We start from the raw sequence: 14,554 nt of genomic DNA on the forward strand, positions 1-14,554 counted from the left end.
GCCCTGAATCTGAAAAGCTCTAGTTATATGAAAAACATTGCTTCCGAAGATGTTGGAAGCCAATGAATCAGGCAGTGAATCCTTGAAACTGCGGGAGGTGAAGAGACAAAAAGCAAGTACTGATTTCAGTAAAGTAAAACAGACAATGAAAAACAAATCATTATTAAATATATAATGTATGTAAACCAAATAAATAAAAGTACACAATCTGAAACTCTCAGTAGCCCTTTAATTCAAAACTGCTCCTGAGATCAGCAGCAAAAAGTAGAGAAATTTCTGCTTAGTGTGACCTAGATACTACCCAGCTCTGAATTAAAAAAAAAAAATTTCCATCTCTATTGAATCAAACAATCAAATCATATCATTTCTTACGGAAAAAGCTGAAAAAAAAAACAAACAAACAGGTTTTGCAATGCAAAAAATGAAAAAATGATAAAGCCATGCTCTAATCACCTTTTTCTGTCAATACTACATTTATTCCCAAAGTTGTCTCTGGTTACAAATAAAGGAAGAGCTGACTTGGATCTTACCAACATCCAGAATTTCAGAGTATTATAAATCAAAACCAGCCACATATATTACTTAAAAATGAAGAAGTGCAGTATAGTCCACAAAGTGTTTTTCACAGTTCAAAAAACCTGAACTAAGCTGTTGACATCTGAAGCAGGTAAGATTACTTGGAAAATACAGCACTGTGTCAAGTGCATTCCAGTAGTTTAATAGCTGGCTATTTGCAGTAATAATATTCTTGTTTCAGACACAGATTCGGAGGTTTCTTCTTTATATTTGTGACATCAGATGGTAAAAATAGGCTGTTCAGTATTGGTGATGCATTTGCCCTGTGATATGAGACACTATATAAAGGATGAAAGATTTTAATTAATCAATGTGACATTTCTATATTCCTACAATGCCTAGGTAGATGAATCTTCAACAGTTTACTGCTTCTTTCTGATCAAATAAGAATGGTTATGTATATATCTCACACGTATGGGCCTTCTTTTCCAGAAATATCATAGAATTGTAAAATCATAGAATTGTTCAGTTTGGAAAACACCTCAAAGATCATCAAGTCCAACCACAATCTAACCCTACTACCCTAACTCTAACAACCCACCCCTAAATCATGTCCCTGAGCACCATATCCAAACAGTTTTTAAACACATTCAGAGATGGTGACTCAACCACCTCCCTGCGGAGCCTATTCCTGTGCTTAACAACCCTTTCGGTAAAGAAGTGTTTCCTGATATCCAACCTAAACTTACCCTGGCACAACTTGAGGCCATTTCCCCTCATCCTGTCACCTGTCACCAGTGAGAAGAGACCAACCCCGCTCTTGCTGTAATCACCTTTCAGATATTGGAAGAGAGCAATAATGTCTCCCCTCAGCCTTCTTTTCCCTAGACTAAACAGCCCCAGTTCCTTAAGTCGCTCCTCATAGGGCATATGCTCCAAGCCTTTCACCAGCCTTGTTGCCCTTCTTTGGACTTGCTCCAACACCTCAGTGTCCTTTCTGTACTGACGTGCCCAAAACTGAACAAACTGAACACAGTACTTGAGGTGGGGCCTCGCCAGTGCTGAGTCCAGGGGAAGGATTACTTCCCTAGTCCTGCTCACCACACCATCCCTGATACAAGACGGGATGCCATTGGTCTTCTTGGCCACCTGAGCACACTGCTGGCTCATATTCAGCCAACTGTCCATCAGTACACCAAAGTCCCTTTCCATCAGGCAGCTTTCCAGCCACTCTTCCCCAGGCCTGCAGGGTTGCCTGGGGTTGTTGTGAACAAAATGCAGGACCTGACACTTGGCCCTATTGAAACTCATACAGTTTACCTTGGCCAGTCTATCCAGGTCCCTCTGTAGTGCCCTTCTCCCCTCAGATAGATCAACACTCCCTCCCAACTTGGTGTCATCTGCAACCATACAGAGGGTGCACTCAATCCCCTCATTAATAAATCATAGATCATTAATAAAGATGTTAAATAGAATCTTTAATAAAAGATGTTAAATAAAGATGTTAAATAGAACCCTGGAGGACACTGCTCGTGATCAGCTGCCAACTGGATTTTACACCATTGACCACAACCCTTTGGGCCCAGCCATCCAGCCAGTGTTTCACCCAGCAGAGCGTATGCCCATTCAAACCATGGGCAGCCAGCATGTACTAAGTAAACCAATCTGAAGTTCTAATAATTATGAAAATAATCTAAACCACATGGTGTCCTGTGGGAAGTTATACTCCTTCTGCAGCAAGATGAGAACCAGAAGAAAGAATAATAGCTACTAGAATGACAAATACTTCATTTCCCAGGACTGGACAGCTATTTTGAAAAATGAGATGCGAAGTACTGATTTGCCCCTTGGGATACAACAGTTCAGAAGGAAGCTGAGGACAGGTGAAAATATAAGTGTATATCTGCCTAATATATGTGTGACTGAAAGGAATTTATGCACCAAAGTGAACAAGGTAATGTATTTTAATAGCCTTCCAAATGATTTGGAGATACTGCAAAATAGAAGAAGCCTGTATTTATTACGTTTAATTTCATTTAAACATACACTCCTGTCACCAGCACTTAGGCATCACAGAAGGTTACCAAAATCTAAATAGTAGCTATTTTTTACAGTTCTGCAGCATTTGGGCGAATAATTCACAGTCCACGAAAGCTGCCATGAGAGGTATCACATGAACACAAGGTAAGGGACTGTCACTGCCTTAAATGTGAAATATTTTGAATCTTTGACACACTAACTCCAGCAGTGTTGATTCATTCCTTTTTCCTAACAAGGTCTTTACAGTTTCAAAAGAACAACTGCATAATGAGTATGGAGAGCTAAGATGAAAACAACTGGTAAAAGAACAGTGTAAAAATTTATGTTGCTTTAGATTTTATATCAGAGATAGTATTTATCCTTATTTTCCTATCTGGAAATAACAAGTCATCATTCTCCATAACTAAAAAAAATTCAAAGTATCCCTCTCTGCAGTTGATCTTAAGTCTCAGAATATAAAAATTAGACTCAGTGGTATTGCACTGTATTATTTGATGGCAATTTGGTAATAGTGATATATGACAGTGGCATTATAAGCAACACTGCAAGCACTTTTCTAAACAACACTAAGATTCCCACCAAAGTCTTGATGAGGCACAGTGCAGTTCTGTGTGGGATGAAAATTAACTCCTGTCAGAAAAGTAGCCCTCCACAGCCACTGTCTGATTTGTACTCCCATAAGTGCAGAAGTGCACGCAGGAATGCATTTCCTCAGCCTGTCTCATTCACTTTACCCAAGTATTTTAGAGTCTAGGAGGCAAAACCCATAAAATCAGCACGTTTATTCATGCAGACAAGACTTTATCTCTCAAAGGAAGGGGGAGTCACCTATCTTCATGTATAATAAACTAATATTTCTACGTATATTCACACATATTTCTATTTTTGTATGTAGTTTTCCTGCAATTCTATATATTTTAATTGATGCGCAAGTGGGCAGAAAACACAAGGCTGTCAGGAAGTAATTGCAGCTTTAAGGATTGTACGGCTGCACAGACGGAGGTCCTCGGGCGTTCCGCGGGGACAGGCGGTCATCACGCAGCTCCCGTGCCGTGTCTCCGACGTGCTCGGTTTCCCAAGAGAGTGGCGCGCAGGCGCCTCTCACTCCCCGGCGAGATGCTCTCGGACGTGAGAAGGGAATCGCCCTGCCTTTCTCTATCTCCTGCTTTTTCTCCGGCCTTGCTGCCCTCTTTTTTCTCCATTTAGCCCAGTCTCCTGGCTGGGTTTCATTTTTATCTCCTTGGGCTTTTTATGTTTTGGGTTGTTTATTATTATTATTATTATTAATGTTGCCTACCCGTGGGAGCCTGTTTACCACCCGCTCTTCTTAGGTCCTGCTCCTCCACGCGGCTCTATTTCAGGGGAGACCCGCGTGTCCGTTATTCCCCACTCCACTTCTCTCTGCTCCCACGTACCCCCTGCCCCCACCCGTCACTCTGCTCGATTTCAAACCTTCGGATGGTATTTTGGTGTGATTAGGAGATTAACATCCCTGGAACACCAGGAGAGGAGGAGGAGGGGGGAAAGGAGAGAGAGACGGCACGAGTGAAGCTGTCCTCCCGCCGCCCCAGCCATCCTCGGCTCCTCGGTGGCAGCGGAGGGGGCGTTTTCAGGCGCCGTTGGCTGCGAACGGCGGCTGCGAGCTGCGCCCGGTGCCCGCATCCGCGGAGCTGCGCCGGCGAAAGCTGGCGGAGGACCTGCGGCCGCGTCTCCTGCTCGCAGCCCCCCTCTCTTTTATGAGCAGCGAGGCGGAGGAGCGGCAGCGGGGGACAACAGGAGGAGCATTTCTTCCCCGGGGTTTATGAATGGCAATGATATGGAGGAAATACCGTTCCATAAAGTCAAGACCAAGAGGAAGAAGTGCTTCCACTGCTGCTGCTCTCCGCCCGCTGCCGCGGTGGCGGGAGCGGGAGCCAGGCTGGGGGAACCTCCTCCTCTGCTGCTGCTGGATGCCATTGCCTGTGAAGATGAGTTCGACTGCAAAGAGCTGGAAGCTCTTTTCCAGAGCTACAACCTGAAGCTGGAGCAGAAGTCTACCCTCAAAGCGCTGGCCGTTCTTATCGTGCTCACCGCCAGCCTGGCCCTTGTGGAGCTGCTCTCTGGACCCAGCTTGACCATTTCCAAAGGCTCGCACCCGGTGCACTGCATCATCTTCCTTTCTCTCTTTATCGTCACTAACGTCAAATACCTGCAGGTCACCCAGCTGCAGCAGATAGTCAAGCTCACCTTGCTCTTTAGCTTCACCTTCTCCTTCCTCTGCTGCCCCTTTTCGCTAGGCGCCTACGGCATGGAACCCCCCAGCGCCCCGGAGCAGGGCATGTGGCAGCTCATGCTGGTCACCTTCGTCTCGTATTCACTGCTGCCCGTCCGGACCCTGCTGGCCATCGTTTTCGGACTCGTGGTGTCCATCTCCCATCTCATCGTCACTGCCACCTCCGTCAGCGCCAAGCGGCAGCGGCTCTGGAGGACGGTGAGAAAAGGCCGGGCTGGGCCGGAAACTGCAGTAGGGCACTACAGCGCGGTGCGTGCCCGGCAGCTAGCCGGGAAGGCGCCGAGCAGCGCGGTGCTCTCGGGGGCGGCGGGGGATGCACTCCTCCCGCGGCGCGGCCAGCCGGAGGGTGCACTGGAGAGTACCCGAGTTGTCTCCAGTGGGGAAGGGGGCAGCGCGCTCCAGTGCTTCAGGCACTGCCTGTAGTTACCGAAAGTTTCCGGGAGACGGGGGGATATGGGGATTACTGGAGGACAGAACTCTCGTCTTTGTCTCTCGGAAGAAAATGAGGGCTGGGGAAGGGAGCCAGCGGCAGCATTTGCACACTGGGGCTTGTTCACGGGCACCTTATACACAGTCAGTGCAAAGTCAGTACACGTAAACATACTTGAGTCAATACAAATTTGGAATAGACAATAAGCTGTGTGTGTTAGTAATGCTTTTTTTTTTTTTTTTTTGGTTCATATCCCCTCTATATACATCTTCATGTCCATAGATCATCTCAGGAGGTCTATGCAGAATCGATTCAAAATACATGGGAAAGCCAAAGGAGGAAACCCACCTCATTGTTCTTCCAGTGAGCCAGTCATTCCCATTTTAGTTCCTCCATGGCAGCTGTTGCCACCTTTCCACAGACATTACCTGGTATGTCAGTGAACTTCCTAGCAATTCCTTTCCCTCTCTGAAATAATCCAGAAAAAAAAAAAAAAAAATCAAATCTCATTCTGCAGCAAGGATCTTTGAAAATGTGCTGCTTCGCTCTCTTCTCCCTCCCCCGAGTAGCTATTTATAGCCCTGCAGGGCTTTCTCTGGCTCCAGTGGCCTGATGGGCTGCACTGGCAGTGGGAGGAGAATGAAAGGATGCACGTATAGGAAATGCTGGGCCTGGGAGTCAGGATTTGCAGCTTAAGGCCGTATTATACGGTGACTGGGAAAGAGAAATTGAGAATTTTTCTTCCCTGTTTGATATTGCATTGATCTTGTTTGCCTTCAGGAGAAATACATGGGTTCTGGGATGTACATTGGTGTTAAATATCAAATTAATGCATAATTTAAGTACACAGTACGTTACTTCTGCTAAACTCTGGCATTATTCTCTGTGGACTGATAAGGCTGCATTGTGATGCTAGGATACACAGTGCTGGCATAAACATTGCAATAGCATTGCAAATTTTTGAACCTTTGTGCCCAGAAGTGTAAATTCTCCTTTCTCCATACGTGCATATGTGCCCTATTGTGGCACACATACACATACTGGAGGTACACCCAGACATTGAGATATATAGGATTATTTATGGCTTCACGCTGCTGAGCTGCTGGACAAAATAAATTGTATATTTTAAAGGGAAAGAAAGAGATAAGCTGAGCTTTATGATTTACCCAGATAATCTGATGGTCTATTTTTAAATGCGTGATTTAGAGTTTCCATGAGAGGGAGAGCTGCTGAAATGCAGGAAGAGGAGCCTTCTTTAAAAGCATACAAAAGGATACTAAAAACACTAGAATGCATCTCTTTAGGTAGGATTGAAGGATGTGGCTGTTCTAGATGAACAATGTAAAGAAACCGACAATAATATCTGCTCTCTAACTTAGCTAACCAAGGGCTTGAAAATGAAAAATTTTAGAGGGAGGAAGTCTGCTTTCTTTCTTTACGTTAGTTTAAACTCAGTTATTCAACAGACAGTAGACTAGCTTTGAAAAGCACAAAAGTATTAAACCAGCTACTGATGTAACACATGTACATTTCTTCTTCAGCACCCTTTCTTCCCAACTGATGTAATTTCAGTAATTTGTGCAATACTATGAACAGTACATTCTGCTGATAACAGGCAGCAGAAACTAGCTCGAAGACAAGTGAAATAACTGGTCTGTAAATTTCTATCACACAGAATTGCACATTCTTTTGTTGAATATTTGCAAGCAAAAATTTTAAGACTAACCCTAGAAGGTTACTGTGTAGAAGGACCCTTCTCTTATATAAAAGTTGTTTTATATAAGAAAGAACAGTTTCAAAACACTTGAACATTTAACAGTCATGTAGAAGCCACATCATCTGAATTTTATTTGCCAAGAGTGGCAGTAGCTCAAGGGTTTTTGTTAAAGGCTGGAATGGGTGCTTTCTCTCAGTCTGGATCTGCTTTCTATCACTGGATTTTATTGTGACCACCCTTATGCTTGAAGCCACTGTATGCATTCAGCCTAATAAGGAGACAGGACAGCTGTATGCAGAGATGCAACTGTGCTCTTTCTCCCAGCCACATGCCCTCAAAGCTCAAGTGAAGGGGCGAATTTCAATTGTTAAATTAAAATCTATTGTATCCAGAAAGGCACAAGCACCAGCACCAAGCACTGAGACAAGTGTCCTTTAAGATTTTTGGATAATTCATGCAGGGAACTAATTTTCATATTATTTAATTCGAGCTTTACAAGAATTCTGATCTAGAAACATCCACTGAAGTTTAACTTTCAACTTAACGCAACGTCAGGTTTATTGTGGTGTTCCAAGTTCAATCCATTAAGAAATGGACTTGGGCTATTCTATATAAGGAACTTCTATCTGCAGATCTTTGAATGTCAAAAGAAAGCCTCACTGACTTCAGCAGTGTTGAACCAGAACCGGAGTAGGTCCTGTGGCATCCATAAAATTAACATTTATATAAATGTGCAATCTCTTCAGCATGTTAAAATTGATAGCTCAATTCACTGTGGGAGAAGTTTGTTATCAGGTCCATGTTGTAGATCACATATGCTTTAAGCATGAGTGGGTGGCCTGTGGAGATCAGGGTCTCCTTTCTTGTAGCTCTCCCCATCATTAGAAATTTTGTTATCTCAAAGTTGAGACACAAGAATGTGGACAAGAGAGAAGAGAGGAGGAACATGAGTGCAGGGAGGTAAAGGGAGTTGGAGGAATAATGTAGCAGAACTTGAACTGCTTCTTTCCAGTCAGTGGCTGGTTTCTACCCAAATGGAAGATTCGAATATGCTAATCTGTGTTGATTTCCTGAGGGAAATATAATAATGGTTAAAGAGTGTCAATCATTCATAAAGTATTGTACACAACCTTGATCAAATTTGAAGTAGGTTCACAGCAAAAGGTATGCTGACTTCACAGTTGGTTTTGTATATTGTATTTGACATTGTAATGAGGACTTTGGTAATGTATATAACTGATAGGATGTTACTTGGACTTTTTCATTTGTTTTGAAGTCATCAACAAGATGTTCATGCCATATCTTTTCTTGGGCAAAAATGTGAGAAAGTAGTCACTGGAGGCTAAAACTAGAGATGAAAGTTTAAGAACTTGGAATCTAGGCATGGGGTTTTTTTGTTTTTGTTTTTGTTTTGTTTGTTTGTTTTTCCCAGCAGCTCACAGTGTACATGAGATACTTCAGAAAAGTTACAGAAAACCAAAACTCTGCCCCAAGGAGGTTAATCCATTTTTGTTGTGACGCATCAAGTGAATGTTAAATACATTAAGGGCAGATGAAGTATGGAAGGCAAAGGCTGCTCACAGAAATTACTCAGCTGTGGTATGTCTACAGTTCTGTGACTTACCATTAAATAACTGGTTTTTAGCCCTTTAAATAGTGTGATCTCCTTCTTAAAAATAAAAAATAAAAAAAAATGTATGCATATCTCCAGAAAATTCAGAAGCAAATCATAAAATGACAGAATGCCATCACGCATAACGTAAATCTTCATGAAAGAGAAAATCTCTTGTGAAGACTGAAGTTGCATCTTGAGTAGCAAGGAGCAGAAGACATAAAAGGGCAGAAATAGTGAAATGATATTTTGTTTTTAGTGGTGTGGAGAATTCAAAGTTGTAATATTTTTTTCTGGCTGCATTTAAAACTGCTATGATGCTTTTATTTATCTATTTGTATGATTAAAGCTTTTATTAATTTTAGAAAGTAACAAAATCATGGCTAGAATATGAAAAGTGTGAAATGAAGGAAACTGGTAAATTATTAAAAATAATTTGTATTGTAACTAAATTTAATTTGACACCTTCATTCTTTGCAGGTTGGCATGACAATAATCTGGAATTTCTCTAGGAATTGTCATATCGTTGTATAGTCAATCACTTTTATTAGTACTTAAAACATAATTGATGAACACATGGTTGACAGAACACTTTACCTCCAAACCTGTTTCTCACACACAAGGCTGTGTCTAGCAGTCTAATAAAAATGGCTGCAATTCAAAGACGACTTAACTGCATCTCATTCTCTCCTCTCCTCTCCTCTCCTCTCCTCTCCTCTCCTCTCCTCTCCTCTCCTCTCCTCTCCTCTCCTCTCCTCTCCTCTCCTCTCCTCTCCTCTCCTCTCCTCTCCTCTCCTCTCCTCTCCTCTCCTCTCCTCTCCTCTCCTCTCCTCTCCTCTCCTCTCCTCTCCTCTCCCCTCCTCTCCTCTCCTCTCCATATGCTATTACTTTGGCAGTATTTGGTACTAAATACCTGAGTTACAGGAAAGATGTTAAAAAAAACTGATAGCAAAGTTAATATCCTGTAATAATCTGCACATCTCAATACTGATGAGTCCAATTACAGTCAAGAGCAGAAGCAGACTTACAATATATTTAAATAAACCTCGCAATATCTTTAATTTCTTACCCAGTTCTGTAGTTGCAGGTATTCAAATAAATATGTCTTGCAGCCTATTTTGGAAGTGACAAAAAGCACCTTGCTGAGAATTAATGATACAGTGCTTTAAAACATGCTACTAATATATCATTAAACCAGACTCATTTTGCCGAAGTGTCTTAAAAAAACACTGGTGACTTATGATGCTTGTCTTTAAATCATTGTTTTCCCATTGCAGCTGAGAAAATATTAACATAAGACAAGCAAGACAAGCATAAGACAAGCAACTCAAGAACCATACGCATCAAATTCTACTCTGAAATTCAGCTTACCGTATTATTTACCATTGATGTTATGGAAATGCCTACAAGCGTCAACTTAGATTAACTTCTCAACTTACTACTTGTCGCACCAGTAAACAAATAACAGGTCTCCGTTAGACATGGCAAAGAAAAGGAACAAAGACTAGAGACGGATAACCAAGATAACTTTCCAAACCTCATAGGTCAATCAGTGTAGATAGCAAGTCTCCTGACTTCAGCTGCAGTTCTTCAGGACAAGGATTTAGTAAAGATGAGATATTTAGACTTCACCTTAAAAATCACAGAGTCCCAAGGAAAAGTTTAAAATTCTTTCATTTGCTCAGGGCTGAGCCATACTGTCATGTTTTCCTCTTTTCAAGTACTTTGAGGTGAATCTTTCTTCTAGTCCCCATGACGTGGGGCAGGATAAAGGAATTAGGAGTTTAATGTTGCAGTAAAATGGCGCATGTTACAAGCCACTTAAACATTTTAAAAATGTATTTGCTTCAGTAACTTTATTATTAACTGTATAAAATGTAGATAAAAAGTAAGTTTTGTTTATTGAAAGCAATGGCATGAGTATACATAATGCACAGTAGCTATTCACCTGTATATTTTCCATTAACAACTGGAATTGTTTCACTTCTTCATGGGCAAACTGAAGCTACAAATATGTTTTTGAATCATTTTCCCATCACTTTCTAGAATAATCCATCTATAGATTGTACATTTTAATAGCTTTAATAAATACATATCCCAGGTATGATGCTGAGATACAGAAATGGACTTCTGCCATTAGCATAAGCGTTTTGTATTTTAATTCTGAAACTGACATGTAGCTAAGGTAACTAAGCATGGTGAAATCTAAAGTGAAGAAAATGGTCCTTAAATACATTTTTCTAAAGAGATATTTGTAATTTCTGTTTGATATTTCTAAAGAAATATTGACAGCCCTTATAGATTCAATACATTCATTTCCCTGTAGAGAGTTTGGACTTGCTTTTGCTGCATGACATAAGATGAGTGTACTCAACCAGATTGAGTGGGAGCCTGAGCAAGTCAGAAGATAGTAAAACCAAAAAAAAAAAAAAAAAAAAAAAAAAAGGTGAAGCTGCTCTCTAACCCCATGATAAATGATGGTAATTCCCAGAAGCTGCTTTACAAAACTCTGAGTTAGAGGAATCTTGCCATGCACATTACTGCCTTTTACGTCTATCTTTGTGTTTGGCAGCGCGTGCTTGAAGCAAGAAATCAAAATGATCAAAGCATATATACAAAGTTTATGTGAGGAATTTAGGTAGCTTTGTTTTATAAAATATTATGCAAAATTTCCTTTTCCTTTCTCTCGTCTGCTGTCATTTGTGAAACTTCCACTGTGCTATTTTAGTATTACATTTGAATATCGCAAATGCTAACCTAAAGTATGCAATTGCCTACACAAAGGTAGTAAAGATTTATTTTCTTTCTTCTTCTTTCTTTCTTTCTTTCCTTTTTTTTTTTTTTTTGTTTGTTTTTTTACTTTTTTCTCCTTCTCCTCATTTGGTTTTTCCCTTCCAAAGAAAATGACTCAGAAGCTTCTTAATTTCTGCATTCTATCAGTTTATTTTCTCCATTAGTGTTCTAGCACAGACTTCTCACAAATTTTGCCTCCATTCATCTCTGAGCATCTCCAAAACTGGAGGGATGACCCTTCTTTATATACTTTGTGGATTATCTGCAACTCCTACTTGTACAAGATCCTCAAAAGAGGAACTCCTTTTGATGCAGCTTTTATTCCGTACACTTTTCAGGAGTGAAAATTGATGTGAAAGTAAGAAAAAATCAAAGGATATTTCCTTGAGTGTTCTGCTTCATCCTGGAATAAACTCTTCAGTCAGTCACTTCAATTGTGAGTTTGCTTGAGTATGAATGTCAAGATTCCTCTTTAGACCTTTTTTTTTTTTTTCAGTATCTGAGTCTAGAAAAACAGTAGGAAATAGATTGACTCTTTCTTCACAGTGTTTTGCACAGTTAAATTTCTGAAATTTTGACAGTGGCTAAGGGTTTGGGATTTTTCTCAGTGCTGAAAGGATTCTTCTGAAAAATAAAGCACTCCCTGCACCTAAATACTATGAGCATTTTGTCGGTTAAGTGTTTCAACTAAACTCAAGTATTTCTGCCTGCTTTATTTTAGCTTTATTAATTTTATGCTTTTTTTAAGGTGGTCTCTTTTACTCTGTGATTACATTGTAGATCCTAACCTTAAGGAGGTTTCTGAGTGAAGCCTCAGAATCATTACTGAATGTAGTAAATAGACAGACAGACAGCATTTCAACTGCTAGTGTTCCTTTTATTTCTTCATCTATTTAGTTAGAAGTTCTTTGTGTAACCCTGATGAACAAATGTAACATCATAAGTGTATTGCTCTTGACTTTCTGTGCACAATTTTACAGTTTTTGTTGCTTTTTTGCTTGTTGAAAGCTATCATCAGCTAGAAGAGAAAAAAAAATGAAAATCACACACACAGACCTATACAGACTGTTTAACCTTCTTGAAGTCAAAGGTGTTGGTTTTTTAGGGAGTGGGGATGAGTAAATACTGACAGTTCTCATCTTCTGAAGCTTTGATGCAAATCTTAAAAGCTTCTGGGACAAAACAAATTGTGGCCCTTTACAAATGTGGTTTCCAGGGCAACCAAAGGGCCTGCTGTTTCATAAACGCTGTGCTCTCAAGCAGAAGCGTTTGTCTGTCAGTTGGAAGATTATTTTACATATAAGCATATTCATTTTAAAATTATATCTCCTCATGAAAAAAATACCTCTGTCACACTAATTTAGGTCAGGATTATCACAAAGTATGGCAACAAAATGTGCTTCTAAGTGAGGTTCGGGTAAATATGACTAGTGTAATACAAGAAAGCTGGAGAATTTCCTTGGATGCTGTGACAGAGTCCTGCATCCAAAAGGGGCTGACATGCAGCCCTCTCTCAGCACCTCTTCTCTATTGCAAGATCACTGTTAATTCCTAGGGGAGGCTTTATTGCTGTTTGCTTATGAAAAGGGTGGGTGTTTTTTGTTTTTTGTTTTGTTGTTGTTGTTGCTGACAGAATATATTTAAGTGGTAGCTGTACTGTGAAGAAGTTTTATACTTTTCTATGACACCAACTTGTGTACTTTCCATATGGAAAACATAATTTTCTTTATGAGATTGGTTCAGAAACTCTGTATGCAGTCATATACCGCTTAAATAACATCCTCTTTGAACAGCTTTTGATTTTTTGATACTCTGGCTTTGAATCAAATTCTTTGATCTGCATTGTGATGATATATTTCACAATCTGATCACTGCGTTACAAACTTCTTTTTTGCATACTGACTTGGCTAGATTTAAATGATGTCGGTAGGTCCAAATCAGAGATGCAGAAAATGATTTGAATATCTTTTTAACTGTGCCTAAGGTAATATATTATCAGTATGTGCTGTGTGATTGGTCTTGGTGAGATTTAGAGAACAGGTTAAGTACTGTGGTAATATGATGTTTTTCTTGTGCAATAGAAAAAGTATTTTTAGGCATAGCAATCTTGCAAAATGAACCAGATCTTGTCCTCAGATGTATTTGCATAGTTCTTCCTGATTTCTGCATCAAATGCATTCATGCATATCTGAGTACTATACAAAACAGTGACCTAGATTACAAGCTTGTATGTGTATTCAATTTAGCACATCTTGAAGAGTTTCACTCATTTTAAGTAACAATGCAACTTTTTTTCTTTTTTTTTTTCTTTTTTTCTTTTTTCTTTTTTTTTTTTGCTAGAAATCTGTATCCAGTGAAGTTAGTTCACACAAGGTTAGAGACTTGACTATTCAGCTGTTGGTGGGTTTTGTTCTGTTTTGTTTTTTGTTTTTGTTTTTTGTTCATGCTTCCATCCATCCATTTTTCTTTCTTTCCCAAGGCTTTATTTTACTCTCTCTCCCTCTAAGAAGTTAGGGGAAATAAAATAATAAATATGGAGTTTTTTCTTAATTTATTTTCTTCCTTTAGGTACAAATGTTGATTTCATTCTGTTCACAAAGGCTTTTCAGATAAGTAACTCACTGGAAAATCTGTAAAGAACTGTTCAGGGTGGAACCCTTTACCTGCAGGAATGTGTTCTATGTTTGAATTCACTGGGGATTTTAATTAGAAATGTCTAAGGAAAGGAAAGGTCAGATTTCAAGATTTGCTCTTCTACCTTTTGTTTTGTTTTGTTTTGTTTGTTTGTTTTTCATTAAAGTAAATTTCTAAGGCCTGAAGGAAATATTTAAGTTTTTAGTTTAGCACAGAGAAGCAGTGACCTACTAAGATCTCATCGTCAGACTGATCAGTAAGTGAAAGGACATTTATGTAAAAATGTCTGAAGGTATCCTCTACTTGCTGTTATGAATATCCTTAACTCATTCTTCCCTTTAGAAATAACTTAATACACAGTGATGATTATATTATTTATGGAATGCTATATTATAAATATATTCAGTCAGACTGGAACTGTGAAGCACAGGTCCTCACAGATATATATGTTTCAAAGCCCACAGGTTGGACTTAGAGATAAGGCAGGTATATATGTAAGTTGCTCTGAAATAATACCTTCTATTTATTTCTGTGGAAAAT

At 39.8% G+C, this 14,554-nt stretch overlaps 1 protein-coding gene and 1 long non-coding RNA gene across 8 annotated transcripts in view; one reads left to right on the plus strand and one right to left on the minus strand.

Annotated features, from left to right (window-relative positions):
• LOC112531745 overlaps window positions 1-5,138 on the minus strand; it is a 79,951-nt gene extending 74,813 nt beyond the window's left edge. For all 4 annotated transcript variants that reach the window (XR_005857929.2, XR_005857931.2, XR_005857930.2 and 1 more), the window contains exon 1: window positions 4,783-5,138. This is a non-coding gene — a long non-coding RNA (uncharacterized LOC112531745). The remainder of the gene's footprint in view (window positions 1-4,782) is intronic.
• Window positions 3,667-14,554, plus strand: part of ADCY1 (adenylate cyclase 1) — a 192,526-nt gene continuing 181,638 nt past the window's right edge. For all 4 annotated transcript variants that reach the window (XR_003073678.3, XR_003073677.3, XR_003073679.3 and 1 more), the window contains exon 1: window positions 3,667-5,026. Coding sequence is in view for 1 of the 4 variants with exons in the window: in XM_418883.8 (XP_418883.4) it covers window positions 4,358-5,026 (669 nt within the window). In the remaining 3 variants the exon portion in view is untranslated. The remainder of the gene's footprint in view (window positions 5,027-14,554) is intronic.

This window comes from Gallus gallus, chromosome 2, assembly GCF_016699485.2.
Source record: "Gallus gallus isolate bGalGal1 chromosome 2, bGalGal1.mat.broiler.GRCg7b, whole genome shotgun sequence".
Taxonomy (NCBI): Eukaryota; Metazoa; Chordata; class Aves; order Galliformes; family Phasianidae; genus Gallus; species Gallus gallus.